We start from the raw sequence: 26,247 nt of genomic DNA, 5'->3' as shown, positions 1-26,247 counted from the left end.
CAAATATCCTATATTTATATTATGATTTGTAACAGTAGCAATATTATAGTTACGAAGAGGCAATGAATTAATTTTTTTGTTTGGGGGTCACTGCAACATGAGAAACTGTATTAAAGGGTCACAGCATTAGGAAAGTTGAGGACCAGTGAGCTAGATTCTTTTCCCTTCTTTATTCTTGGGAGGTAAGGAAGGAGATGTAGACATGCCATGGGAAAGTTATGCCAGCACATTATATACTTAGTTGTGTTCAAACACAGGGCAACTGTGAAATCTATAATGTAGAAAATGTAGTTTACTTTGAGGAAGTGTGGTTTCATCAGAATCATGAGTTTTGTTAATGTGTTACTGTGTTCTCTTCTCTTGCAGGGACCAGATCATCAAACAATTTTGTTTAACCATGGGGCAGTACAGAACATTGCTCACCTACTAACCTCACCCTCTTACAAAGTAAGATGAAAAAAAAAGTTATGTCAGATTTTGTCTTCATTTTCATTAATCCAAAGACACCTGTGTATTTTATTGCTTTTTTGTAGCTGTGATAAGGAGTAGATTTCCATCCATCCATCCATCCATCCATCCAGGATGTTATGTTCCATCAGTAAAGTGGTACAGGCCATTTACTACTACAGAATGTTCTTCTGTTGGAAAAACATTGTCCTTCCTTCTCCATCTTTTCAGGACATTTTATGCCATGAGCTGTGGATTTTCATTTATGAAATAGTATTTCAGGTCTCTCTGGTCAGCTTGCAGTGCTGAACCTCGTGCTTGAGGTGACTCCTTCAAGTGTGCAGTAGCAGTGGCTGCCTGGATCAGGGAGACTCAAACCTGCGTTATATACCTACATACATATCAACATTTAGAATGTATTCTGCTTTGTGTTTTGAGTTAAGATGTCAAAAGTTTTCAGGCTTAATAATTTTCTCTACTGTCTTTTATGTATAGATAAGCAACATTATAACCTATTGTTAAACATCAAGTCAAAGCTTTAGCCATTCACAGTTGCCTAGCTATCAGGCTGTTGAAATAGTGGGGCATTGTCCTGTGTTTTGTTAGAACTAAATAAGGCAGGACAGAGAAGTGCGAATTTTCAACCTCTGTCTCTCTGCTTGTGATGACACTGGTCTGCCCTATTGTCCTTCATTTCCTTTTTGGTAAGGCTGTACCTCAGACATCCACCATGTGGTTATAGGTGAAAGCTTACAGGATAGGAATGCATATGGCACCAGCTCAAAACTAGCCAAAAGCAGGGCAAGGAGCTATGTACTGAAGCCATTTCCTCTGCCTGTGCTATGCAGACTGTCAGGGCTTACACATCAAGAAACACTTGTAACTTCCCTCCAGTTACCCATGGGACTCACCACCCTGGCTCCCTCCCAACCTCATGTCCTCTATCATCATCATCATCATCATCATCATCATCATCTTTATTGTCATCAATGGCTCCCTGAGTTCAATCAGTTCTGGCCATGTGCCTATGGGTGTGGGACCATGCACTGGGGCATAGGCCACCAACCAGTAGCCACGTCCATAAAGAAAAGTGTGTTTCCAAGAAAAGTGAGTTGCCAAGAAGATCAAATATATCATATGAAAATGTGGAAATTTCAAAGAATAAATAAAAATACTATTTTAATATCAGTTGTAGAAGCCAGGTGGTGGTGCATGTCTTTAATCCCAGCACTTGGGAGGCAGAGGCAGATGGATCTTTGTGAGTTGAGGCCAGCCTCATGTACAGAGTGAGTTCCAGGATAGCCAGGGTTACACAAAGAAACCCTGTCTCAAAAAATCAAACCAAACAAAACAGTTAGAGGTGCTGGTGGTTCTCTTGTTAATGCCTAGCCACCTGCCCCTCATGATATTCTAGATAGATTATCTGAAAGAACAAAGGAAAGAAAAACAATTATTCAGGCAGTCATTCATTGACCTTCATTTATGCCATCCTCCAGCTTCATTAATTCCCCATTTTTTAAATTTCCTATCTTTTCTGTACTGGATTTATTGACAGTAACAAATTTTAGAACTTAGAGTTTGTGAGGAAGAAGGGGAATAAGATGCTGTCATTAGCATCGTGTAGGCTCCACCCTAGGGCACATGCCCTCACTGCATAGCATTTCCAGGTGAGGGCAGGGATGTCACATTCCTTGTCCTGCTGGAGCCAGCCAACCTCCTAAGGTGGATCCATGTAGAGTCAGGCTAAGTGGTGAGGATGCATGAGATCATCTGGTGCCTACTCTGCTGAGGATCCCACAGATGTAAACAGAGACTATAGCTTAATCCTCCTCTAACTTTTGTTGTAACGTTGCTTCTTGTTTTGAGACCCAATTCCATCTTACACACATTTATAAGAATACTAAAAACAAAACAAAAGAAAAAACTCCAGAACCCTTTGCTTCAATCCTTTGTACAGAAAGAGACATATCCCATCTGATAGGCCCTTGGTAATTATTGTTAAGCTCCCTCTTTCTTCATTTTGTTTAATTTTTTTTTAGATTTGATTAGGTTTTTTTTCTGTTAATTTGAACTGCTACTATCTCGCTTTCTCCTTTGCTATTATTTCAAAACTGATTTGACGTCTGCTATAGTCTTTGGTTATGCAGGTGGTGTTGTTATTTCTATGGTGCCTTCTTTTAGTCTAGTTTTTCCCATGGTCCTAATGAATGAACTCAAGACCTTGAGTGCTCTGTCTGAACTATACCTCTGTCTACTCTTAATTTAAATAGAATTAAATAATTATTCAGGAGAGGAGTTTGGATTCTGAAACATTAGAGTCATATTTCAAAACTTAAATATATTTTGTTTCTTCATTTGTTTTAACAGGTTCGAATGCAAGCACTGAAATGCTTCTCAGTTTTAGCTTTTGAAAATCCCCAGGTATCGATGACCCTTGTAAATGGTAGGCTGGAACTTTTGGTGGCACCTATGTAATTTAATTTATGAACTTCACAGATTTAAAGGACTTTCTTACACCTTGTATTTTGTTTTCTTTCCAGTTTTGGTTGATGGGGAATTGTTACCACAGATATTTGTGAAGATGTTACAAAGGGATAAGCCTATTGAGATGCAACTTACGTCAGCAAAATGGTAAAAGTCAAAACAGCATGGGAGGAAAACTGCTAACTCTGTAGAATATGAGTATGGTAGCATAATTTGCTCGCTTCCCATCACCATCTTGTTGGCATTCTGAAACTTGAAATCCACTAGACTGTCTTATTTTTCCCTAAACTGGACATGTTTTTTTTTGTTGTTGTTGTTTTTTATTGTTGTTTTTAATACCGGGTATGAGGAACAAGGCTGTCCTCTAAAACTGTTTACAGAAATCCTCCATAAGTTCTCCTTGTCTTTATCGTGAAATAACAGAATTAGGTTAGGTTTGGCCAATACATTCTAAGTGTCCAGCTAGGAAGACAAAGGTAAAGAAAGGCAGAGTGTTGGTGAATTATCACTACATTACTGTGTTGAACATGTGTTGTGCTCCTGTATTAAATGTTTAACTCCAATAGAAAACTTAGAATTTGTATTGCAGGTTTCTTTGTTTGGTTTTGCTCTCAAATTTAAACTGAGTATTTGCCTTTTGTTAATAACTTAATGGTCGCCTAGAAATAGTTTTTTTTTTAGTTTAAAAATATAATACTCCTGACAGTGTGACAATACTAGAAAAATGTCAGTCCTTTAGAATTTAAATAAAATAATTCTGCTGATTTTTGGTGTGTTTTAGTCTGTGTCTTAGCTTACTGAGGAACTCAAACTCAGGAGAGTCCCCCAAGTTCCTGAAGTATTGAGTACTCAGAGCTTGCTTAAGAGACACAAAGTCTTTGTTTTGTTTTTTAATTTTTAAAATCACATTTATTTTGTGTGCACGTGTATATTTGTGCCACTGAGCCCATGTGGAGGTCAGAGGACAGTTGTAATCACAGATTGGTTCTCTTCATGTGGCCATGTGGGTCCCAGGATGGAATTCAGCCTGTCAGGCTTGTCACCTAGTGCCTTTATATGTCGAGCCATCTCACTGCTCCATTTTGTTGGATTTGTTTTTGAATTTTTCTTTTATTATGTTTATTTTCATTCAAAGCTAGATGTAATTATTGAGTAAATTGTTTTTCAGTAGGCTTGAGTCACTGACCAACCCACAGAACTATTGTTGGGACCTCTAAATCCTCATTTCTGATAGAGAGTGATACTGTCCTCTGATACTCCTGCTGGTGGACCTGGACTATTCCTACATAAGACCCTTAACCTTTTTATCATTGTATTTTAACATCTCATTCCTTTGGGGGGGGGGATTTAAGCACTAAAAGTATAAGAGGAGAAAAGGAGAGAGAGAGAATTGTAGAGAAAACAAAAGAACCCACTTTGTGCATAGCAAAAATATATCCACTCATTCCATTCATTGGGGCATTTATTTTGAAGTTTTGTTTGTTCTGTTTTATAGCTAGCCAACTGTTTACATTTGTGTTAAATTTACTTTAGAGCTAACTGAATTTCAGACAAGGAATATCAGAATCTTGTCTCTTAAATGATAGTATATAGGTTTGCTTTTGTTTGTTTTATAAACTCTTAGAAGCAAATAGTGTTTCTTTAACACTAAACCTCAAGAATAATTTGCGTTATTTTATTCCAGTTTAACTTACATGTGCAGAGCTGGAGCCATTCGTACAGATGACAGCTGCATTGTATTAAAAGTAAGCCAGTTCTCTAAAAATGTTGAGTATGAATGTTGTTTTTCTTGTTTCTTTTTTACACACTTGCATTATGATATGGGTGCACTGTGGTGCATGCTTTTAATCCCAGCACTCAGAAGGCAGAGGCAGGAGGATCTCTGTGAGTTTGAGGCCAGCCTGGGCTACAGAGCAAGTCTGGAAAAAAGAAAGAAAGAAAATTAAGTTTACTCATGAGACTGAGTCAGGTGGGTTACATGCTTGAGGCCAGTCTGAAGTATATAGTGAGATCCTGTATAAATAAAACAAAGCACCAAGAAATAATACATAAGTAGATAAATTAGTGACTAGGTTGCATTAATCTTTGGTGAAAGACTTAAGGAACTCCTGAGTAAACAGCTCTAGTAGACTACTAAGGACTTTCATAGAAATGACTGGCTTATTTATTTATTTAGCTCTTACATTCTTTCTCATTGTTAGCATTGGTTTAATAATACTGTCTTCAGATGCTTCAGTTGGAAGTATTGAATTTGATAACCTGTGAATTCATAGTATTGATAAACATTAGTAATTAGAAATGTTAGAAAAAGAATAGGATCTCCCCCTCAGAAGCCTACAGTTGAGTTGTAAAGCCTGAACTAGCCTAGTAAGAAATCAGTAGTAATCACCAGTGTGATGACTTCTGTGGTAAATAATAGAATAGGATGATGCATCTGTCTTTGAGGCATTTATGCTCCTGTAAGTAACCTCAATAAAATCCATTTGTTTACCAAGTTTGGGGGAAAAACAGGAACCTAGAGAACAGTAAAGCATATTTGACTGTGGTCGTCAGGACGGCTTCCTATTAATGTTAACACTTCAGTATCTACTTTTACATCAGCCTTCGAAATAATAGACACATTGTTGTTTTAAGAGCCTAATATAGACAAGTCACCAAGACCAGTGTCAAGGTGTTTGAAATGCCTCAGAAATAAAATTGAGCAAGTGGATACCACCCTCATTCTAGCATGGTATTGGAAAAACTTAACAATGGTGATTGATATAGTTCATTCACATTTTAGAACTGGTGGAATCTGAGAGAGGTAGGAATTTTTTAAGGTACATTTTGCTTTTGTAACTGTAGGTAGATATTAATCCCAAAAGATAAATAAAAGTGATCCCAGCCATATTACTAAGAAAGGGATATCATTGCTGATTAAACTGCCAGCTCTCTTTTAGGGTGAGTACATAGATAGAACAGACTATTGATGTGGTTTGAACTGTCAGGAGTTGTTAGATGTCTTTTATAAGGTTCTCCATTTGAAAGCAAGTTAGAGTTTCTATTAACATAATTAAGAGTTTAGCGTGCTAGAACAACAATCTTCTGAATTTTACTTGGTTTTGCATTTAAACTTCCAACCAATGCCACTATGGATTGACTTAGTTATCAAATGCTCTTCATCAATCTTTTGCCTTACCAAAAATCAAATAATTGATCTCCCTGCTTTCAGACTTTGCCGTGTCTGGTTCGAATGTGCAGTAAAGAAAGATTACTAGAGGAGAGAGTTGAAGGAGCTGAGACACTCGCCTATCTGATTGAGCCAGATGTTGAGCTACAGAGAATCGCTAGCATAACCGATCACCTCATTGCCATGCTTGCTGACTATTTCAAGTATCCCAGCTCAGTGAGTGCCATCACTGACATTAAAAGGGTATGTTCTTGTGGGTTTTTAAAGTGTTCATACTGTGCACAGCTGTGAAACAATTGATAATTCCATCTGAGGGCCCATTTAAAGAAAGGAATCTTTATTAACATAGATAATAGTTTGTAAGGTTTTAAAATCAAGTTTGTTTAATATTTGTTGTCATTACATTTTTCACTAAGCACAAAATCAAGAACATTCTTGGCTTCCTTAACTAAATCTCCAAAGTTCCTACATTGAGTGTTGGCATATCTAATTCAGTTCAGGGTCACAGAATCATCCCTGGTGCTACTCTTTTCCTTTATCTTTTTTTCTTTGTTTCCTTCCTTCCTTCCTTCCTTCCTTCCTTCCTTCCTTCCTTCCTTCCTTCCCTCCTTCCTTCCTTCCTTTCTTTCTTTCTTTCTTTTTGGTCAAGGGTGGTATTTTTCTTACTTTCTCTTAGTTGATCTCAGTTTACTATTCACCAAAGTCTTTTCTTCTCCCTTTTCCTGTCTTTCCCCATTTTGGTTTCACACTGTGCTTTTGGCTTGAGATGAAATGCTACAATACCATTTAGCCTCAGTTTGGGACCACTAAGAACCAAGCCACGTTCATTTTTTTTTTCTGAAAATAACATTCCCTGGAGTTTGGTATTCCTTTGACTTGTTGCCTCTCAGCCTGTTTGCCATATCCATTTTCTCTAAGAGAATCTATTAACATAACTTTATTTAAGGAGGTCATGGCAGATAGGATAATGACTTTTACTTGTGGTCAGGACCAGTTTATGAATGTGATGGTGGTCCCAAGAATGACTGCTCCCTTCAACTTTCACATGCTCTGACTTCTGAAGCCTCTCATCTAGCAGGGTGTAGCCTACTTGTCATTTAATGTTGAGAATAAATTATGGGTATGTCTTTTCTCTGTCTTAGGAAGACTTGAGATAACTAACTGCCAGGGGTGCTTATATTAGTTACATGCACTGTCCTGTGTTTTAAAGTTATGGGTCAGACTGGGTGGTAGTGGTGAATGCCTTTAATCCCAGTATTCTGAGTTCGAGGCCAGCATGGTCTACAGAGGGAGTTCCAGGGAAGGCTATAAAGCTACACAGAGTAGCCCTCTCTCAAAAAAACCAAAAATAGATAGATAGATAGATAGATAGATAGATAGATAGATAGATGTTATGGGTCAGAAGCCAGATGTGATGACATATCTGTAATTCTGACCACACTCGGGGGGTTGAGGCAGGAGGACAGTGAATTTGATGCTAAATTGTGATACACAATAAAAGATCCTAGCTCAAAACAGGAAACAAGATAAATAATTATATGTCTACTTGTCCTTGGTAGTGTTCTTTCCCTAGTAGAAGTGATAGGCACAGTGCCTTACCTGTTTCCCTGGGACATTTGCTCACTGATAAAGTATCTCACCAATAAGAAATACAAGAGCGAGTCCTGACCCTGGTCTCCTGAACAACCTGAGTTTTCCTCCCCAGCATGACAAGAAGAAAAATGAACGTGTCTCAGGGAACTGTCCTGACACCATCTGTGTAAGCACTTGTCATGTAGTTAACTCATGCATGGAAGATTATTCCTGCTCTTGAGAATTGTTTTTCCATTTCATTTCTTTCATCATAAAACTGGAATAATTTTTAATTGATCTCCAAATGACAAACTGAGTAAAAATTTGATTTATAACCTTTCATTTTGGTGTTGGATTATCCAAAAATGCCTTAACTACAAAGTAGGTAAGACCCATAGAGGGAAATTCTCAAGTTAATAAGTAGATAATTTTTGTCCAGATTTGTGTTGTATGGCATAAGTTATGGCTGGAACGTGGTTACGACTTGAAGGGTTCAACACTCCTGAACTCAACTTAGCTAAGTGAGTGCTTACATTGCAGAGCCCTTCCTCAAGCTGTCAGTGTTAGCGCTTCTGGAGCTACTCTGATGAGTGTCTTCACAGTGACCTCAAGTAGAAACTTGTCTTTATAGAGCATTTCATTCTCCTAAATCTGTAACCAGTGGCAGCCAACTTACAGTGCTTAGTGACACAGCTGACCCACTGTCTGGGCTGTAGCTGACTCAGTGCTTTAAAAGGTTTCAGAGGAGGGTTTCATAGTGTTCTCAACAGGACCTGCAAACTAAATAAGAGTTCACTTTCCCAAGATAATGCCTTTAGGAGGTGCTCATTTAGATAATTACATTATGACTTTTAGTTTTAAAATGTTATTGATAACACCCTGTATAGTTACAATTAATAGTTAAGGATCCTAAGAAAACGTTTCTATTTTAATTTTATGATAGTTTGTTAGGAAAACAGGTTTGTGGAAGAATGTTAACAGTGCCGTTTATGTCTATTTAGGCATAGCAGTAATTGTCTCGTGCCAATAATTATTTTAATACTTTTCTTTCAAAACCCTGGACATAATCTAGAAGATAGTGTTGGTGACCCTAGTATAAAGTTATGGTAGTCACATTTAGACAGAAGTAGACTGCATTTCAAGTCACATTGACATAGACACAGCAAGATCTCAATTGTGAACAGAGTCCAAAAGTCACTAGAAAATTCATTTAGTGACACCACCAATGTTAGTAGTTGCTACTTTCCCTGAAACTCAGTTATTTTTGCTTTATTATTTTATTATAATGTTATATTTTATTAAAATATAACTAATTTGGAATTTATCCTCTCCCCACTTCTTATAGCTTGATCACGACTTAAAACATGCCCATGAACTCCGCCAGGCTGCATTCAAGCTCTATGCCTCTCTTGGAGCAAATGATGAAGACATCCGGAAGAAGGTGAGTCTGGGAGAGGGGCGTCCCCCAGTCCTGACAGCCAGCAGGCAGGGAGTGACGTCAACCTGAAAGTCGTGGTGAAGAGCACTAACAGTGACTGTTTGAATATAATAAAGCAGAGTGACAAAAGGCATAATTGAAGAATGAATGGGACCTGGATCTGGGGGGTTGTTTGTTTTTAGAACATAGAGTGGCATGGCCATGCTGGAATGATAAATAACTGGCCTGCTGTTTTGTGTCATTAATATGGATCATTATGTTGCACACTTTTGCATGTGTTCTGATAAAAATCGTTTCTAGCACTGTGAAGCTTTAGACACCTTGAAAGATCTAACACTAGAATTGTAAATGTTATTTATGGATATACCTTCTAATGCCATTGAGAAGTTCAAATCTCTATTGTATATTGTTCTTTAATAATGTGGCTTAGTTTTATGTTTTGATTTTTAATTTTTATTTTATTTTTTGCTACTGTGCAAGTTTAATGTGAATAAAATCTTTGTGGAATGATGATTTTATGTTTAGTGAGTGGTCATCTGAATTTTCCAGCTCTTCTAAAATGTGTCACTGGTACCTTGTCCCCATGTTAGTCTAACACTGAACTCATGTTCTTCATGGAAGTAGTTCTAGGTAAGATGTACAGTGTTAAATTCTAACCTGGCTCCCTGCACAAACCAAAAGGCTAGAATTTACCACTCAAAAACATACAATCTGATAGATTCCACACAAGGGTATTACAGACATCAACCAACAAAACCACATGTCCTGTCACAAGCAGTCATAGAAGAGCGACTGGACACTATTTATTGAACATGATTTACTGACTCTACATCTGCATTGGTATTTTAAGGAGAATTGTGAGAGAAATTAAAAGTGTTGGCTCTTACCATGGTTTAGAGGAGTATTTTAGGCTTGTTAGAGACATAATGGAACCAACCTTATGTATGCTGGGTGAAATAAATGAACAAGAACCATCTTTGGAGAAACTGAAGTAACAGAAATAAGGGTAGATGTGTGAAGGGCTTTGATTTTAAATCCAGTGTAAAAAGCACAACTAGCAATCTGATTTCTCCAGTTACCTCTTAAAGAGTTTTAGTATATGACTTATAAATCTCATTTTTGACACCTGTGACTTTCACTTGTGAACTGTTATTTCAAAGCAAACATTAGAGATGTGATTTTAATGTGTCTAGCCATGGTTTATGGATGTTGACACTGAAATATTTTGTTCACTTTAGACGTTTTGATGGTGGTAACTCGTGTAGATACAATTAATGATGACATGGACTATGTAACTTAAGAACATGCTGATTTATTAGTGGGTTACTAGGAAACAGGAAGAATATTTTATCCATCCTTACAGCTCCAAAAGACCATGTCATAGAGTAAAAGGGAGTTAGATAGATGGTCCATAATGAGGATAGGATGTTCATTTGTACTTCTTTGTACTTTTTTTTGTCAATAAATGATTGTTTTGCAATTAAAGACTTAATACGTGATATCATGTTCTAGAAGTACTTGAAACATAACAATCTAATCAGTAGTCTACTAAAACTTGTTTTCACATTGTGTACAATTTCCTGGTAAGGCTGTTGATGACTTCTGTAGAAAGATAAATAAAGAACAAGTTATAATTCTTAACTATAGTTTTTATGTGTGTGGTAAAGAAAAGTTACTGTGCTATTCTTATGTGATGGGATTATGTAGAATTTTTAGGAAGTTTTTTAATTCTGGGAAATTGGTGAGTAGTTTACAGTTTATAGAACTCACTGAAGAAGTTGTAAAGTGAGACTTATAAAAAAAATTCTGACAAATTCAGCTTAAAGGCTGGTCTTAGAAGTGGGAAAAATCCTTATTTTTGGTATATAAAAGGTGGTAACTCTTACTTGGTATGCATTTATTACTATTCCTTTCTTTTTATTGAAATGATTATTTGGATAGATTAAATTTGCTTTTTACATGAAGTATTTCTTTCTCTTTTATACTTATGCCTTATGTAATTTGATGATATTCTTTTGTGTAGATTCTTAATGTATATTTTTTAATGTAGCATTTATTCTTGTCAACAGAGAATTTCAGTGTACTGATATATATGTGGATAATTCAAGGACTATAGACCTACCCTCCTAGGCCCCCTCAAATCTATCTATCTATCTATCTATCTATCTATCTATCTATCTATCTATCTATCTATCTATCTATTCATCTATCTATTCATCTATCCATCTATCTTGCATGTTTCAGCTGCAAAGATGAAGTGTGCAGTTGATCTGGTTCATATTGGAAACAGGGTCATAATTCAGTAAATAATATGCATCACAGGGTCTTATTGTGGCCCATTAAGGAAAGGAGGAAGAATGAATACCAGAAAACTAGAGCAAGAAACAGGGACAGTGAGAGGTATACACAGCCATTAAAGGAAAGCAACAATGATCTGTCTTCCTACAATTATGTCTCTCTCTCCCTCCTCTCTCTCTCTTTTAAAAATGGCTAATACCTGATACCTTTTCTTTGAGTCAGACAAAATTCAGTGTAAAACTAAACATGATCTCCATGCCAGAGATTTGCCATCCCTTCTTTGGAATCATGTCACTGTATTTCCATTAAAAAGCAGCAACAGAGTTCAGCTGTTCCTACGACTTCAGAAGAACTCAATAAATACCTGTTGAACAGGAGTTGGGTGTGCTCTTGCACACCTATAATCAAGCACTTGGGAGGTTGGAAGCTGGAGAATCAGGATTTCGAGGTCATTCTCGACTACACAGCAATCTTGAGGCCAGTCTGTCAATCCTCCCCACAACCCTGCAAAATAAGTAAATACATACATACACAAATATATAAATAAATAAAATGTTGAGTGAGTATAGAAACAAAATGCAGAAATGAAATACAGGGTGATGTGTTGTTTAGTATGACTGAATCTTCCTTTCTCCTATGCACAGCAAAGTTGGTGTTTTTATCCCTAGCCTTTATCTTTTATTACTCTGACTTACTTACTAATTTCTTAACTGCTTGTAATGTCTGGTCAGAAGGGTAAAAGAAAGAAGGTTCTGATTGTGAGAGTGAAAGGCATTCCCGTTGGCTGTGTCAATAAAGAAGCCCAAGACAAAGTGTGCTCTCTGAGCTTAATGGGAGTTATAACTTGCTACAATAAACCTAGAAGAATTCAGCTTAACTGTAGTGATGACCCTGATTATGTGAGAGAATAAGGGCCTGGATAGGAAATGAGAGCTCAGGAGAATCCAGAATGTTTTGGCTGTAACTAAATTGACAGTAACACCAAGTAAGCATTAACTCTGGTCTCTCTCTGTCAGGGGCAAATCCAATTTCTAATGATACCACATAATAGTGCTGGTTAGAAAGCAGTAGTTTAGATCGTTGGGCAGGACAACAAGAAGTAGGGCAATAAACCTTCAGATACAGGCATTGGCAGTCATGGTTAAGTCATGCAGAGCTGGGAGTAGAGAGTAACCCTGTAGTCTTGACGCCATTTCTCTTCTAGTGAAGACATGAAGACCATCACTTCATTTCATACCTGTTGATCATCAGGGACGTTAGAAACTGAACAGCGGTTACCTCTCTTTTAATCTCTTCAAGGAACTAATGGAGTGTTTCAGAAATTTAGAAAGTACACAAATGGCAATGGCACAGAATAAATTAAACGGCAAGGAAATTAATCAACTAAGGATGTTGCTTTTGCTTTGGGTAAAAGTAAACACAAAAAGCAAACACATTAGAAATGTTAATGAAATAACTGATTGTAGTCATTGTCCCTTCTGGGGTTCTGACTAGGAGAGCCTTTCTGAACACTTTCCTCTTATGTCTGAGTACTTACATTTTAGCTGGAGATAATTTTTGAATTAGATATTTGAACTAGAATGTAAGCTCCTTGAGGGCAGGGTATTTTGGTTTTTTTTTTTTTTTTAAATTTGTTGTTCACTATTGTGTTGCTAGCATCTACAACTCTGCACAGTTGACAATAAACATTTAATGAATGACCAATAAACAAAGTAATCAAAGTGATAGATGAATGAGCTGTGTTGTAGAATTACATTGTTCTGTAACGGTTCTCAAACTTTCCCAACTTTCCCAGCAATCCCATATGTATGAGAAGAGAAGAACTTGAAAATGGGAGAAGTAGATGTCTGCTCCTTACAGGCGAGGGCTTTCATTAGATACAGCATAGAGAAAATATAAATGGTTCAAGGGGCAGGTCATCCTAATTTCTAAATGCCTACTAACCTGGGGTATGGGTCAAAGAGAACATATTTTATGTCAAAGTCATCTTTACTGTTGTATCCTAATTAGAGATAAAGGAGTAGTGCTGGGGCTGAGTTCACAACTAGCCTGCCAAGACCCTGTGTTCCATTGTCAGCCCTGTAAGATGTAAAAAAATTTTTTTCTTTCTCTATGTGTGATTTATAAACAAAACCCAGAGTGTACAATTGTGAATTTGAAATAAATTTTCTAGGGATAAACATACAGTGTAGTTTGTAGAAATTAACCTGACTGAGAGTTCCACTTGTTCATTAAAGTGATATCACACCTATGTGAAGTATCCTCTAATTAATGAATGCCTGGGTTTTTTAAGGTCAGTTATCCAGTGCTTTCTTCAGCTATACATTAACTAATTGAACTGCTGTTGCAGTTGTATGCATTGCCCAGGCATGTGTAGGGGAGATGAAGAGCAGTAGGTGTTAGTTTAAAACTCAGCAGAGTGAGAAAGGTCAGGCAGTGTCTGATAGGGGCATGAGGAATGATTTGGAAGGAATTATAGTGTACCCGTTGTTTTGAATGAGATTGAAATCGAGTTGCTTTGGGGATGCTACTTTGAATGCTTTTTAAATGCCTTTTATTTCATATATCAAGAATTGAAAACTCAGTTTGTCTCCTGGGCAAGAGATTTACAGTAGCTTTACATGGTCTAAAGCAAAGCAGTCAAGGTTGGGATTCTTTTTCTTTTCTTTTCTTTTTTTTTTTTAAGTGACAGTATCAGGCTATGTTGCCCAGACTTGCTCATGATCCTGGTCTCAAGTGATGCTCTTGCTTCAGCCTTCTGAGTGAGTGGCTGGGACTATAGATGACACCATTGGACTAGCTTGCTTTTTATTTTTAAATTGAACTTAAAAAGAGAAAATAAGAAAAAAAGAGGAAACAAAGAAACAAGAATCTCCTTCTTATCCCTTTTTCTAGCAAGGAAGATTCAACATAATATATTTAATGTGATGTCAGCCACATAATAAGGACTCAATAAATGGCATCATCTGTTTGATTGCTTTAAATTACTTCATTGGAAAAATTTAAATAAGCACCGTATATGTCTTTTGTGTGTGTGAAGATGAGCAACATTGAAGATGTAAAATCCTTATAGGATTTATAATGAAGAAAGTGACTTTATGATGTAAATTGCCCAAAATGTCAGCAAGTTCATTTCAGAAAAAGAATTCTTACATTTCAGAAACATGCTCTTTCTATAATGAATCTCTAATGACAGATTTGTTTTATAATTTTGACTTAAGATACATTTAAAAATCTTGATTTTTTTTTTAATGTTATTTAAGTATCTCTACCCATGATTCGAACTAACACAGTTGCCCCAAGTAATTACCATTTCTAGGAAACAAGTTTCCAAAAGAGAAAAATACACATTTATTTCTCTATTTTAATGGTATAAGATTTTTATAGTATGTTTGTATTTGAAGTCAGTTTTCATATTTTGTGCTTTCTCCAAATTTTGTTAAGCATCTCCTTGAAAAGTTTTATCCTTTGTTAGAGCTTCATTTTGTTGTTATTTGGTCTTTTGGTTAAGAGTATAAATGACCATGAATTTGTGTTTTCAGGTGTGATAGTTTACATGTTTATTTCAAAGGCATGGTGTTGGATTCTGTACTTGTCTCTTTCCTCAGACAGATGTAAGGAATTCCTTCTAAGCCTTACCTATGTATTGAACAGATAGATACCTTGAACATTCTCAGGGTTTTCTATGGCACCACAGACATATCATCTTTTAGGACTTGGCTTTGCTCTCAGAGTTTCTAATTCCTTAACTTAATTGGTGGCTTAATTCTAAGTTACCTTTTAAAGCTGACCTTCTAAGAATTCTAAATGAGTCCTGTGACATTCATTCATGGTAAGTATTTTTAAAGCGATAATGGGGTTTTGCCACATGTCCACAGTGGTGAGACCCTTGACATTCAGCATACTGAATGCAGCAAACCTGCTTGTGATACTGCTATATACACAGTGAAGGTTCTTATAGAAGACAGCAAAAGCCTTTTTACCTCAGAACTTCATTAAATGGAGACATGGAGTTAAGTCTTTTCATACAGTTCATGGTAGGTAGTTGATAAATTCTTTATAATTTAGGTAAAAGATAGGTGGTTTATAAACCAAAAAAAAAAAAATGGGATAAAATATGATCTTTAATTATATTTGTAAACAAATGGGTAACTCACATTTTTCAGGAGTATGTTGTCTGGACATGCAGTATTTTGAGTAACTAAGTACTTGGAATAGCAGAGCTTGAAAGAAATTGAGTTTGTGAAAAATCAAAGCTGTTGTTACCATTTTTCTTCATAATTAAAATGCCAGCACAGGAGTCAACAGGACACATACCTGTTCCCTGTGCAGTTCTTGCCAGTAAGAATGCCTTGTGAGTTTAAGTGGTTGAGCGAAGGTTCTCAGAGCAGAAACACTTTCTGACATGAGAAGAGTAAATTCAGTTCAGACCTGTGCCCTTGAGGCCCTGTCCCAACACAGCCCTGCTCACTTGTCTTGAACTCCCAGGGCAGGTTGAGCAGCTGAGACAGGAGCATGAGCGCCTCCCATTAGAGGATTTACTTACTGTCTGGCCTTTGCACAATGAACTTAGCACTCTGTGCTGACACTGCATAGCTTTAAAAACAAACAAACAAGAAAAACACCAGAAACAGATTTGGTGGAAAATGTGCTTACTTGGAAATGGGACCCACAAAACCAGAAGAGTGAGAAGATGTAGTCTGCCTTTCTGCACAAACTGTTATTAAGCACTAACAGTGTGACGTTGCCACTAGAGATCCCCTACAAATCAATTCTCTTATTTGAATGATGATGGGCTATGGGGACCTTGGGCAAAAGAGATAAAAACTGTGGCTTTTACTACTATATGAACTGTTACTGGTATCTGTGGATTGCTTAGGAACATTGCTTGAGTAAGATGCTATATTTTAGATAAAATAAGCAAATATAAAGCACGTTTGAGGGTCGAAAATCATACAATGCAAATAATCCAGATATACTGTACTTAGAAGCTGAAGTCCATGTGACTAGAACAGATATTGATTGAGAACTCACTATGTGCTGGACATTGGTAAACTTGAGTATGTTATCTCTCTCTCTCTCAAACCTCACACCACCCTGTGATATAACTGTTCCAGACCTGGAAGCAAACAGTTTAACCAAAGTGGCAGCTAGTAAATCAATCCAGAGTCTAAGTATTGCCCCCTTCTCTCTGAAGCCAACAACCTCTGCTCCTCAGCAGTCCATTGTTTACGTAAAATTGCATAACTCTAGTAGAGCCAAAGGATGATATAAAGGGTAAGAAGAGTGTGTGATTGGTCTAAAATGGGGAGCTTGGTATATAATTACAGAGTGTATGCTAGCAGGTGGATAATACACGGCAATTTTCTGTTTGGTACTCAGTAGATAACAAGATAAATCTATTCATTTGTGTTTGTCATTCATGATATGTCACCTATGTAGCCAGGAATGAAGCAAAGATTGGTTTATACCTTGTAAGTTTAAAACAGATGAGAACAAATTGCTATATAGTCATCCCAGAGTTTCATACGTGTATAGAAAGCCTTGTTTATACTGGAAACCAGTTTTGCCGTGAATAATTAATACAGAATAAGAATAACTGCAGCAGGACATGGTGTACAAGCTAGTCAGTGCTTGGGAGGCAGTGGCAGGAGGACCATATATTGCAGGCCACATAACACAGACCACAATATGATTGTAATTAGGATCAGCTGTTAGAAAGGAGTTTGCAACGGTCCTCTTATGAAGAAATCTTTCCCACTTTGCTACTTTCGCACACAGAAATTGGTTGTTTCAGGATGTTTGGGCCTATAAAGTGGGAAATCTTCATGTCTGTTTTGTTTGCTTCAACTTAAATGTTTTTTCTAGAGGTACCATCTAAATGTGATTATGTTGTACACTATACTAGAGAGGAAATATTCAGATACTATTTCAGTCTGTGGCGTTTTTCTTTTAAATAATTTGTTTATTTTTATTCTTTTGAGGTGCTGGGATCAAACCCAGCATGTACATGGTAGGCAAGCCACTCCACCACTGAACTACATCCCCAGCTAGAGGTACCATTTCAGAATTTTATTTTGTGAGCAGATTCCTTATGGAATAGATTTAAACTCCAGGTAACATGTGAGATCCTTTGATCTTGAATAGTAATGTTCATCACTATTACATAAGCTACATAAAGACAGTGCCTGAATTATTACAGGCATTAGGCTTGTGTTTGCTCAGTAAATTGTGTATGTCTGGACCTTAATAAAAACTGTGAGGTATGTGACTGCACATATACAGAATAAATTTCTTATGTTGTACAGTTCCTGGGACCGTGCATAATTTCACATCCCTGGGATAGTAAACAAGGAAGTGGAGGAATGTTTATTGTTACTTAAATGGTGATGTATAGTGGTTCTATTTAATTGTTAAACTAATGTAATTTGGTGGCTGCTTTGTTTCTATGCTGATGTAAGCTAATGATTGAACTTAAAATTTGAATTTATGTAGTGATACTTTTCATAGATGTGGACTTTTTTACAATACAGCATAACACTTCTGACATAATGTTTGTACTATTTTTTGTTGTTTGGAAGTAAGGAAAAGTTGAGCTGAGATAACCCACATTTCTTCAAAGAATAGAATATATTAAAGGTGTGTGTGTGTGTGTGTGTGTGTGTGTGTGTGTGTGTGTGTGTGTGTGTTAGTGTATTTGTGTGTGTGCAGGTGCATGAGTCCGTGCTTGCTTGTGTGGAAGCCAGAGGTCAATGTTGGTATCTTTCTCTGTTGCTTATCACTCTTCTATTTCCTGCACCAATTTGAAAATCAGCCTTTTCATTGACTAACATGAGATCTTACATTCACAGTTCTCATCTAGGTGGGGGTTAGAGCTTAAATCAGTGTCCATTGCTGTCTAATGATAACACTAAATAGATTGAAGCAGTGCAGTCTATGCACACGAGGCCCGTCCTCTGCAATAGACAGGTCCTTCCTAATGTCCTTTAGTTATTCACTGCCTGACTGGGTGCTTTCTCCTGCTTTAACTGGACTTCCTGGATGCAGTCATTTATCTTTGTAGATCTAGGAGGCTGCCTCTTCTGATTGTCAAAGTGTGACCCTAGCTCTTTACTGCTGTGGTCAACTCGGTCTTCTTTAGAACTGTGTCACTACACTTCATAGAACTTCTGGGAACCTTTTCCACAAGCTCATTTGAAATTAAATGGTAAAGTGACTGGATTGCTGTTAAGATAATGACCACTTTTCCATTTGCCCCTTTGGCCCCAAACCCACCCACTTTTAAATTGCTTTCAAAGTTCATTAAAACCTCAGATAGGATGTTTACTTTTGGTACAGTTTGCTTGACCTGTTTTAAGCATAGTTTAAAGTTCAAACTTGAGTTTTTTCTGGTACTTGAATGTTTCATCCTGTCTTGTCAAGGAAGAGTAATTGAATCCAAGTGTTTTGCTTTGCTTTTTTAATAACACATTTCTGGTCCTTCCAGCTCTTGATAAACTCTCAGGAAAAGATGGCTTATATCTTGCCCTTCACTGCAATATGGGTCTACTGGAGTTTATTGATGAAGGACTGACAGTTTCTCTTGTATCTAAAGGGCATCTTTGGGCTGTTGACATTGAGGTATGTACAGTGAGCCATCTTAGTGTTATATGGGCTCTGTACTTTCACCATCTCTTCCTCATGTTTAGAGGTCTTTGGACCTGGTGACAGGATCTCTCATTCTATTCTACTAGATCCATGTCTATTCCTGGGAGAATTGCAATAATACAAATGCAACAGCATGCAGATATTGACTACAGGTATCAGTGCAGCACTTAGTCCATTGACGTAACCCTTTATCAGTTTCGGATGAAGGGATTTAATTCTGTAGTTACATTTACAGTCCCTAGAAGAAAAGGAATGACCTCCTCCACTAGAAAGATAGCCTGTTACTAGTATCCCTTCTGGTATCTGTATGTGGGATCTGTAACAGAGGACAGTATCTCTTTTATGGAATCTCCAACAAGACCCATGGGTCAGTCAGAACAACTGCTATTTGGCATTACTCTTACATCCTCAAAGGACCTAAGATTCCATTCTGGGTGCTATGACTTGATCCCTTTCAATGTTTTGGGACATAGTACTGGGGTCATTAAGAGGTATCACAGAGAAAATGGTTTATTGTACTTGCCTTTCCAACCCCAGATCTATAAAGCAATGTAGAACTCCATTAGACTATCATGAGTCAGTGGACCTTGACCCTTCCCTGTTAACCTGAAAATTTGTTGTCTATATTTCTAAACTGTTCCTTAAAGCCTTATAATCTCATTTTTATCCTCATTTGGTCATGCTAGTCTCACTGTGTCAGCCTCTTCCTGACCCCCCTTCATTCCTATAAACAATGGCTTCAGTGCTCAGGCTGTAAAACTTTGATTAAATCATGTTGTTCATTCACATGAACTCCCTGGATGCTCTTTTGAACTGTAATTATATGTTTGTACCCCCCCCTTATAAATCAAATTCTCAAGTTTTGAGCTTCCTAGAATCCTGACAAATTTACTGACATCTGCTTTATAGCAACTTCATTTACAAATCTATACCTACAGATGGCCTAGGAAAGGTCAGTTTGAACCCAGATGGAAAATATCTCAAGGTAGCCTTAACTACAAAAAAAACAAAGACAAAAACAAACAAACAAACAAACAAACAATTTAGGAAGTAAGTGTGAGATTACATTCCACTGTTAGAATAGTGGGCACTAGCGCCTCTTCATCATCCTCTCTTGAGCTTGGTTATTTTCTAGAAAGGTCATTAATGGTCATTTTCCAATTAATAGTAAGAACCCCATTCTTTGGAATGGTTATCTTTCCTACCTTCCCTTTATTTATGTTTCTTTCATTCTACTTCACTTAAGCCCATGATCCTGTCATTTCTTTAGATGCTTTTGAGGCTGTGGATGCAAACCCCCATAGCACTCATGCAGTTGTTATTCAGCACTAAGTTTGATGGAAGCAAGGAATTTCTCCATCACTATCATTTCCTTGAGTTTTAAACCATGCTCATGACTAGACATTTATATTTGCTGAATAAATGAGTGCAGGAATGCATGTAGGAACTGAATTATTTGCCCTTCCTGGTTTTGATGTGTGTTTTCACTAGGCCTAGATAGTCCTGGCCTTTTTTCCTGTTTACCTTGCTTTCCATAGTGCTTCTGAGCAATCGGATGGTCTTGTCCAGGGAAACAGATTGTTGTTTGCTGCTGATATCATGGGCTGATTGCCTATCTCCTCGTTTTGCTGAAGACCTAGAGAGGCAAAGTGGATTGTCCAAGATTATATAACAGATTACTGCATTACATTATTTTACATCTTCCCTCACTAGGTTGACTATCCAGTCATTTTATTGTGATCAACAATCTGTTCCCTCTCCCTGGACTGTGGGATTGTTGGCCTCAGTAACTTTGTGTAGGATGTCATAACCTTGCCGTGGGGCCATACTAAGCTTGTAGAATTCTTTAGCCCATCTCTTACATGGAGTTAGGATCTTTCATAAGGCTAAGAAGTTTCAAACATTTGTTTATTTTACATGTATTTGTTTTTGAGGAGTGTGTACACAAATGCTATATGTGTGCACAGGTGCCATGGTGTATGTTTGGGGTTCAGAAGACAATTTGTGGGAATTAGTTCTTTCCAGCATGTGCCTTCCAGGAATCAGACTCAGGTTGCCAGGCTTGGTGGCAAGCATCTTCACCTGCTGAACCATCTTGCTGGCTGCATTCAGGTATTTATGACCTGTTGCTATATGGAGATAGTTTTTATTTGATGTTTATATGATTGCTACACTATCCTGTTGCTTGGTAGATTTACTTCTTTGGCTAAATGTGGCCAGTAAACATTATTCATAAATCTCCTTAAAGTCTTGCCCATGCCTAGGTTTCCTAAGCACCTGAGGTGAGTCCTGATAGTGGTTTTTTTTTTTTTTTTTTTGGTTTTTAGAAAGTAATCCTGTGTCTCATTCTCCAGTACACACACAGCCTCTGATGAAGTCACTGTAAAGATACAAGAAGGAAATGGGGAAGTGTTCTAGGGGTCATGTACCCAACTTAATGTATTCAGCATAACAAAGGTAAAGAAAAAAGGGACAGTATGGAGAGGTTCCAATAAGAAGTGTGACTTCAAGCCTGGCACAGGAGCCTGGGGTGACAGGATCACTTGGGCTCCTGTGTTTAAGTTAGAGACTCAACTAGGGCAACATAACCAGACCCCATCTCAAAAAGGGAAAAAAAAAAAAAAAAAAGAGTGGGCTGTTAACTGATGTCCCAGAGAAAAAGCAAAGTCCCTGTAAAGTAGAGGTGAGTGCAGAGGAACTGGGGTTTTGATGGAGCTAGAAGATTTGAAGTGGGAGATGGGTACCACAAGGAGCATGGGGATCTCTTGCAGGTGAGTACAGGGCTGTGGGAACCTGCGGTGAAAGTCTGACAGGGGATTGTGTCTGCTGAGAAGCGGGCAGGCATCCACACGGGAAAAATTATAGGAGAGTTAAAAAGAGAAGCTAGTGTGAGCAAGAAGGTATATGGAAAGCTAGAAGTGATAATGGGGCAAAGCATGGATGCTCATAAAAGGTAAGGATGTGATTAGGATTGGTCTGGCATAAGGAACATACATACTCTTGTACTATATTGTATATATTCTTGGGCTATTTAGACACTAAAAAACACTATATGAAAATTTCTTTTCCTGAACTATGGTTAAAGTGTGGTTCTGTATTCTCTCTCTTGCTTCATGTGCATGTATGTTATGTGTGTGTTATGTATACATATACATATACATATATATACATATATATATGCATGTGTGTTATGTGTATGTGCGTGTGCATGTGTGTTACGTGTATGTTTTTAAGTGAGAGGAAAGCTTTCAGAAGCTAGTTCTTTTCTTCTACCATGTGAATCCAGGTGCTTAATCTCAAGTCCTTAGACTCAGTGTCACATACTGTTAGCCACTGAGCCTTCTCACTGGCCCAAGGTTTCCCTCCAACCCGCCTCCTCTTAATGTGTGTGTGTGTGTTTTGCCTGTATGTCTGTTTGTACCACTTTTGTGTAGTGCCTGTGGAGGCCAGAAGAGGGCATTGAATTCCCTAGACTGGAGTTACAGAAAGTTATGAACTGACATGTGGATACCGGGAATCAAACCCAGGTCCCATGGTAGAGCAGTGCTTTTAACCACTGAGTCGTCTCTCCGGCCCCAGGTTTTCTGTTTTTGATAGCAGAGGTCTCGTTACTGGTCGCTGGTAATTGGAAATGACTTCTGTTGCTTGGCTCTGACTCCAGTTCTGAAGTCTGACTTCTGAACCCCATGCTACTCTAGGTTTGTGGTCTTAGGCTTCAGCTTAGGTTGCACAGTGAACTCACCTTTTAAAACACACAGGTTCCTCTCTATGCAAGAATCTGATTTAACTGGTATATCCTGGAAATAAAGACTCTCAACAGCTCCCTCTGTACCTTCGTCTGTGCTAGGTGTTTGAGGTGAGAGTACCAGCTCCTCCCGAGGATGGATCATTCACGTTTAGGACTATTATTCAGTGTAGTATTACAGGTGTTGCTAAATACAGGGACTCTGCAGTCAGGTAGCTCTTGTGTTATTTAAGATCCTCGACTTCCTAGTATGTCAGTGACAGTATTCATAATAGTGCTTGCAGATGAGAAAATGGAAGAGTCAGTTATCCAGAGAATAGAAAATGCTTAGCAGGATGATGATGTTAAAATACTTTTTGTGATTGTACTAACACTTTAATAGGAAAAGTCTGTTTTTCTGTAGGCCCATGCAAGCTTAACTTCATTTCCTCTGCACACTATTCTTTTATCAGTACATGGCTTAATGAAGACGGGTTTCAGGGTATCTTTTAACCACAAGAAGCAAAGCTTAATGATTGTTGTGGTGTTGTTTATCAGGGTCTGGTGCTATGGTGAAGGATAGCAAGGGTTACATGTAAATATTTCACTTGGATTAAATTCACTTGGTAAGGTGGAAGAGCCGCAGAATGGCTGTGTCAGAACGTATAGATTACAGTCACTTGATGAGGACTGTGTGGACTATGATTCTTTATCATTTGTACAGGGAAATGCCTCATAGTTTACTTACATCCCCTTACCCCAGATTGTTCATGCACACCTCTGTAGTACATATGCCACTTAAATCTTGTTTTAAATATCTTTAAAAATAAAGAAACATAATTATGCCTGTCATTCGTCCTGGCTTATCCTTAGTGAGCTGCCTGCCCACTGCAAGGTGATTGTTGAGAGGTAAAATCTTTTACTGAAAACATGAAACTCTTAATGACATTAACATACTTGCATTTACAAGCAGTGAAGTTTGTCATCTTCATGTTGTTATTTATGCAGCATTAACCTTTTTCTCCAGATCATTGAGACTGAAAATATGATGGACCGGATTGTGACTGGCTTGTCTGAGTCTAGTGTCAAGGTGCGGTTAGCTGCTGTCAGGTATGAGCTTTACATGGTCTGAATAAAAATCCCTTGCTGTGTATTTAGCCCGTTTCCTTTCCGGTCCTTCACTAAGCACAGGATGCAGATGTTCTGGAACATCTGCTCAGGTGAAGCCATACAGTGTGCACTGTTACCTAACAGAGCCTCCAATGCCTAAGAGGTGTCTTGCTGTAGCTGACTTAGTATCGATAGCCATGCTTGAAGTGTACGTTCATGTTAGTGAAAAGCCAAGCAATTGATTTGAAATGTGAGCTTTGGCTTCTTGGGAAGCTAATTTTGATCATTCTTTATAGATGTTTGCACAGTTTATCCAGATCTGTACAGCAGCTTCGAACCAGTTTCCAGGATCATGCGGTGTGGAAACCTTTAATGAAGGTGAGAAAGTCACAGCAGTTGGTACAGAGCCTGTGAGCTGAGCTGGCCAGAAGCACCTGGGTCTAGGATTACATCTGATTCTTGGGTAGAACATGTTGGTGTTTATCTTGAGTCAGATGTTCTGAGCAGCTACAAATTAGAAAATGCATTTCTCAGGGCAGTGTTTCATGTCAACTTTGTCTTTGATAATTTTTTTAATGTCTTAAGTGACTGTATGCATTTCATTTTTCAGTAGAACTTTAAAATTTATTTTGATTTTGTTGTTGTTGTTTGTTTTTGAGTACTTACTAAATGAAGCCTCCAGGTACATAAGCCTTGCAATAGCCATCTTACCTCTTACTCTGCTTAAACTTCAGTTTAGAGTAGGCACATTAGTGTGCCAGAAATAAGAGGAATGCCAAACAGAATAACTGTTTTTAAAGGTAAAAAGAACATAACGATTTCTTTCTATGAGCAGAATTGCTATTTATGAAAGGTGTAGGAAATAGCAAGGGTACCTCATGACTATCCTAGAAGGATGGAGTGTTATGAGACAGATTGATGTACAGATAACCAGGTGAGAGCTAGGTGATTAATGGAGAGTAGAGGTGGGAAGATCATGAGGTGAAGACAGTTGGGTTACATAGTGAGACCTTGTTTTTGTGGGATGTTGTTGTTGTTTACTTTCAAAGATGGATTTGACCAGTGTTGTAGGCCTTGGGAATTAGCATGCTGAGTGGTTCTTATGGTAAAGTTGTTCTCATGGCAGAGTATTATGATTTATTCTTTGAGTCTTGAAATAAGATGATAGTTGTTGTTTAAGAAACAATATGAGCCAGGTGTGGTAGCTCACACTTTTAATTCTAGCATTCAGGAGGCTTAGGAAAGCGGTGTGAGTTCAAGGCCAGCCTAGTCTACAGAGTGAGTTAAAGGACAACCAGGGCTACACAGTGAATGAAACCCTGTCTCAGAAAACCAAAAAAAGAAAAGAAAAGAAAAGAAAAGAAAAGAGAAACAGTATGAACTGTAGAGCTACTTCATTGGAAGGCATGACAGTGTTGGGCATGTGGTTTGTGTTTAGGTTTCTAGAAGGATGTCATGATACAGCCTTGAGGCTTATCAGGACAAAATATTCCTTCAGTTTCTCCTTTGCTTCCTTCTCAGCCTGTGACATTGCATTTGTCCCACATCCATTCATTGGCTATTCTCTGAGTTTCTTTCTCCTTATTTCCCCTGCATACACATGGCACCCCTCTGAGCGTGACTCATTCATTTCCTGCTGTATTTTTGTTTTCTGAGACTCATTGAGAGCCCCCAGCCTCAGAATGGTTATTTGCCTACTCTAATTACAACCTTAATGCCTTTCCACACTGGGCAGGTACCGGCTGCCTCGTGTGGATGGACCAGTTCAGGTCAACAAAAATCTGTTTCAGATTCAGAATCTCTTGATCTAAAACCTTGGAGCCAGATTTGACATTCTTTGGTTTTTGAAGGCTCTCTCCTCAGTTAATGTTTTCTTTTACAGTTCCTACTCTTTATTTTCAAAATTTTCTTTTTCTTTTTTTTTGGGGGAGGGTTGGGTTTGTTTGTTTTTAATTATAGCTTGATTATAATTTATTTACTATCCACTCAAGACCTTTTAACTATTTTTTCTGTTTCCCAAAATAACTTGTTTTGTGTCTGGAGCCCTTTTCTCTGGTTTCTCAGCTCAAAATCTGTCTCCCATGCACATCAAGGATAGAGCAAGTGCTCTGTCCACTTCTCTAAGGGCAAGTGTTTGATGAACAGCTTACAAGAGTTTTGTCCTTATGGCTATATAAGGCTTCAACTCTCAAATCATGCCTTAGTTACACATTTACAGTTTAATGTTAGATGCAGATACTCATGCTTACTTTCATTTCTCATAGTTGAGAAGCTGCTTTTGTAGCTAGTAATTTTTTTACTTGCTTTTCCATATATTTTAATCTATTGGTCAACAAAACACAAGAGAATAGCCATTTA

The 26,247-nt window shown here is 37.8% G+C and overlaps 1 protein-coding gene across 3 annotated transcripts in view; it reads left to right on the top strand.

Moving 5' to 3' along the window:
• The window catches only part of Armc8 (armadillo repeat containing 8), an 82,248-nt gene that overhangs the window by 32,136 nt on the left and 23,865 nt on the right, over nucleotides 1-26,247 (top strand). For all 3 annotated transcript variants that reach the window (XR_004769729.1, XM_027414272.2, XM_027414271.2), the window contains 8 exons: nucleotides 367-447; nucleotides 2,815-2,890; nucleotides 2,988-3,078; nucleotides 4,616-4,676; nucleotides 6,143-6,343; nucleotides 9,018-9,113; nucleotides 23,807-23,889; nucleotides 24,186-24,267. Coding sequence is in view for 2 of the 3 variants with exons in the window: in XM_027414272.2 (XP_027270073.1) it covers nucleotides 367-447; nucleotides 2,815-2,890; nucleotides 2,988-3,078; nucleotides 4,616-4,676; nucleotides 6,143-6,343; nucleotides 9,018-9,113; nucleotides 23,807-23,889; nucleotides 24,186-24,267 (771 nt within the window). In the remaining variant the exon portion in view is untranslated. The remainder of the gene's footprint in view (nucleotides 1-366; nucleotides 448-2,814; nucleotides 2,891-2,987; nucleotides 3,079-4,615; nucleotides 4,677-6,142; nucleotides 6,344-9,017; nucleotides 9,114-23,806; nucleotides 23,890-24,185; nucleotides 24,268-26,247) is intronic.

Source organism: Cricetulus griseus, chromosome 4, assembly GCF_003668045.3.
Source record: "Cricetulus griseus strain 17A/GY chromosome 4, alternate assembly CriGri-PICRH-1.0, whole genome shotgun sequence".
Classification (NCBI taxonomy): Eukaryota; Metazoa; Chordata; class Mammalia; order Rodentia; family Cricetidae; genus Cricetulus; species Cricetulus griseus.
This window is presented reverse-complemented; position numbering and strand designations above follow the sequence as displayed.